The 2,318-nt window shown below is 57.1% G+C and overlaps 1 protein-coding gene across 1 annotated transcript; it reads right to left on the bottom strand.

The window, feature by feature from the left end:
• Positions 1 to 279: 279 nt before the first annotated feature.
• Positions 280 to 1,586, bottom strand: LOC109784990 (probable xyloglucan endotransglucosylase/hydrolase protein 30). The gene is made up of 2 exons (XM_020343603.2): positions 1,391 to 1,586; positions 280 to 1,237 (listed from the first exon to the last, which is right to left on the bottom strand). The coding sequence occupies exons 1-2, from the start codon at positions 1,584 to 1,586 to the stop codon at positions 465 to 467; spliced, it is 969 nt and encodes a 322-aa protein (XP_020199192.1). The 3' UTR covers positions 280 to 464.
• Positions 1,587 to 2,318: the final 732 nt, after the last annotated feature.

The raw sequence follows: 2,318 nt of genomic DNA, 5'->3' as shown, positions 1-2,318 counted from the left end.
AATACTATATTCGTTTGATCCTGCGTGGAGATCTTTGCAAAAAAATTCTTTTAACTTTTTTTTTATATATTATGTCACTTGACTGAGACTTGGTTAAATTCTAGTCAACTGAGACCTAGGCACACCCTTCAAAAGTTAGTCCGATGTAGCTTTTCAAAGAAAATCCAGAATAAACGTACGTTTTTTTCCCACGGTGCCTGAAACGGAGCCGACCCATCGCCGGTGGGGGAGAAGAGAGAGCAGAGCAGAGCAGAGGAGGAAGTAAGGGACCACTCCGTGTAGGTCGTATATATGTTTTCATGCAATGTGCCCGCCGAGTAACCGTACGTGTCACCCAATTTCCGCTTGGGATGCTACTGCCAAATTCCGCCGAGTAATACATAATCAACCAACCCAAATCTCCGTCCCTAATTAATTAACACAAGAGAAGAGAAGAGAAGATATGGCTGCTAGGTGCGTGCACGCTACATGTCGGCCTTGTTGGGCGGCCGGCGGCCGACGCGGCGGCGCCTGAGCGCGAGCCGGTGGCCGCTGTCCTTGAACCTGCTCCGCTCCGACTCGACGAGGTCGCACTCCGGGAAGGGCACGGGGTAGCGCCTGGTGTCGTAGCAGTAGGAGTAGACCATGTTGCGCTCCCTGAACTGGCGCATGGCCTGCTGCTTGGCGAGCGTCATGACGGCGGGGTCGGAGGCGGCCAGCGCGTCGGCGCAGCCTTCTTCCGTGGGGGAGGAGCAGCCGGTGAGGGCGAGGTCGGTGAAGGAGGCGACGAAGGGCCCGTAGTGGTAGTTGACGCGGTAGCGGCCGCCGGAGGTGGCCCAGTTGGAGGCGTCCCAGACGGTGGCGTAGAGCGCCATGGGCTTGGCCGGGAAGTCGCGGCCGGCGCGGGCGCGGCGCAGGTGGCGCACGGGCACGTCGTCGACGTAGAAGACGACGGCGTCTCGCGCCCAGAGGATGGAGTAGCGGTGGAACTCGGTGGTGGGGTCGAAGGGCAGCACGTAGCGCTCCTCCCGGCCCCGGCTGACGCTGCCGTTGCCGTACATGTTGGTCTGCATCCGCCACGGCTTGCCCCGGATGTTGCCCAGGAACTCGAAGTCCAGCTCGTCGTGCGTCTTGGGGAACACGTCGCCGTTGGACGTGTAGAAGGCCACCACCACCCCCGCCGTGTAGTCGGACGGCAGCTTGATGGACGCGCTGAAGAAGCCGTGCTCGTACATGGCCGACGAGATGAACCCCGACCCTGCCCGCCCATTTTAATTACCATTAACTGACGTACGTTTTGCATGGGAAACAGACAAACGCGCCAGAAATTAACGGAGTAAATCAAGCCGCGCCATGCGCGCGAACGTACGGCCGACCGGCCGAGGAGGAGGCTATTGTCGTACGTACGTACCGGTGGTGCGGTCGAGGAGGAGGCTGACGGTGCGGTCGTCGGCGGAGCGGAGGATGTTGTCGAAGCCGAAGAGCGGCGTGTAGCCGTCCCCGAAGGCCACCGTCGCGGTCACGTCCACCGCCGGCCGCGCCGCCACCGCCACCGCCACCGCGGCCGCCGTCGCCAGGGCAAGCAGCGCCGACGCCAACCGCGACATGCCGCCGGCCGCGCGATCGATCGATCCCCTCTCCGCTCCTCTCCTGTGCTTGGAAGGGGACTATACTAAGCTATTTCCTGGTATATCCTCAGTTTTGGTGCTTGCCTAATTATTCACTCACGCTGTTTTCGGGTCGGTTTATTCTTGGGTGGGTGACAAATTAAGGCGGAGGTGGAGAAACGGTGCAGGGAGGCCGGAAGACGGCCCCGTGACCGCCGGAGAAATAGGAGGAGTTAGCTTAGGCTTAGGTCTAGCTTTTATCCATTCATGGCGCGCATGCAGACGCGCAGATGGAAATTATTTTGAAACAGACGCGTACAAGGAAACTATCTCGCCAGCTGGCAAGGGTTGGATTCTGGGGAGGAAAAAAAATGAGAATGCTATTGTGCTGACGTTACTGGGAATTCATGGCAAAATGAACGTTTTTGGTTTGGACGCCGAAAGTGCCACACTTCTGGCACAATGGATACCCGACCACATAATTCATGTGGTCGTACCAAGGAGACAACCCATACGACCCTGTGTAGCCGAACATTAAAATTATTTACACGCTTGGGCGCAGCTACAACGGCCCACACGATCATGTGTAACAAATGTTCATCTCCATCCATGAGCGCGAACGCGTGTGTAATCAACTTTAGTTGCCATGTGCAATTATCTGTAGTTGCCATGTCTGTCATGTATCATTAAATATAGTTGCCATGTGTAACTAATTGGATGCCAAGTGTGGTG

The sequence above is a fragment of the Aegilops tauschii genome, chromosome 6 (genome assembly GCF_002575655.3).
Source record: "Aegilops tauschii subsp. strangulata cultivar AL8/78 chromosome 6, Aet v6.0, whole genome shotgun sequence".
Taxonomy (NCBI): Eukaryota; Viridiplantae; Streptophyta; class Magnoliopsida; order Poales; family Poaceae; genus Aegilops; species Aegilops tauschii.
The sequence above is the reverse complement of the archived record's forward strand: the minus strand, read 5'-3'. Positions and strand labels throughout refer to the sequence as shown.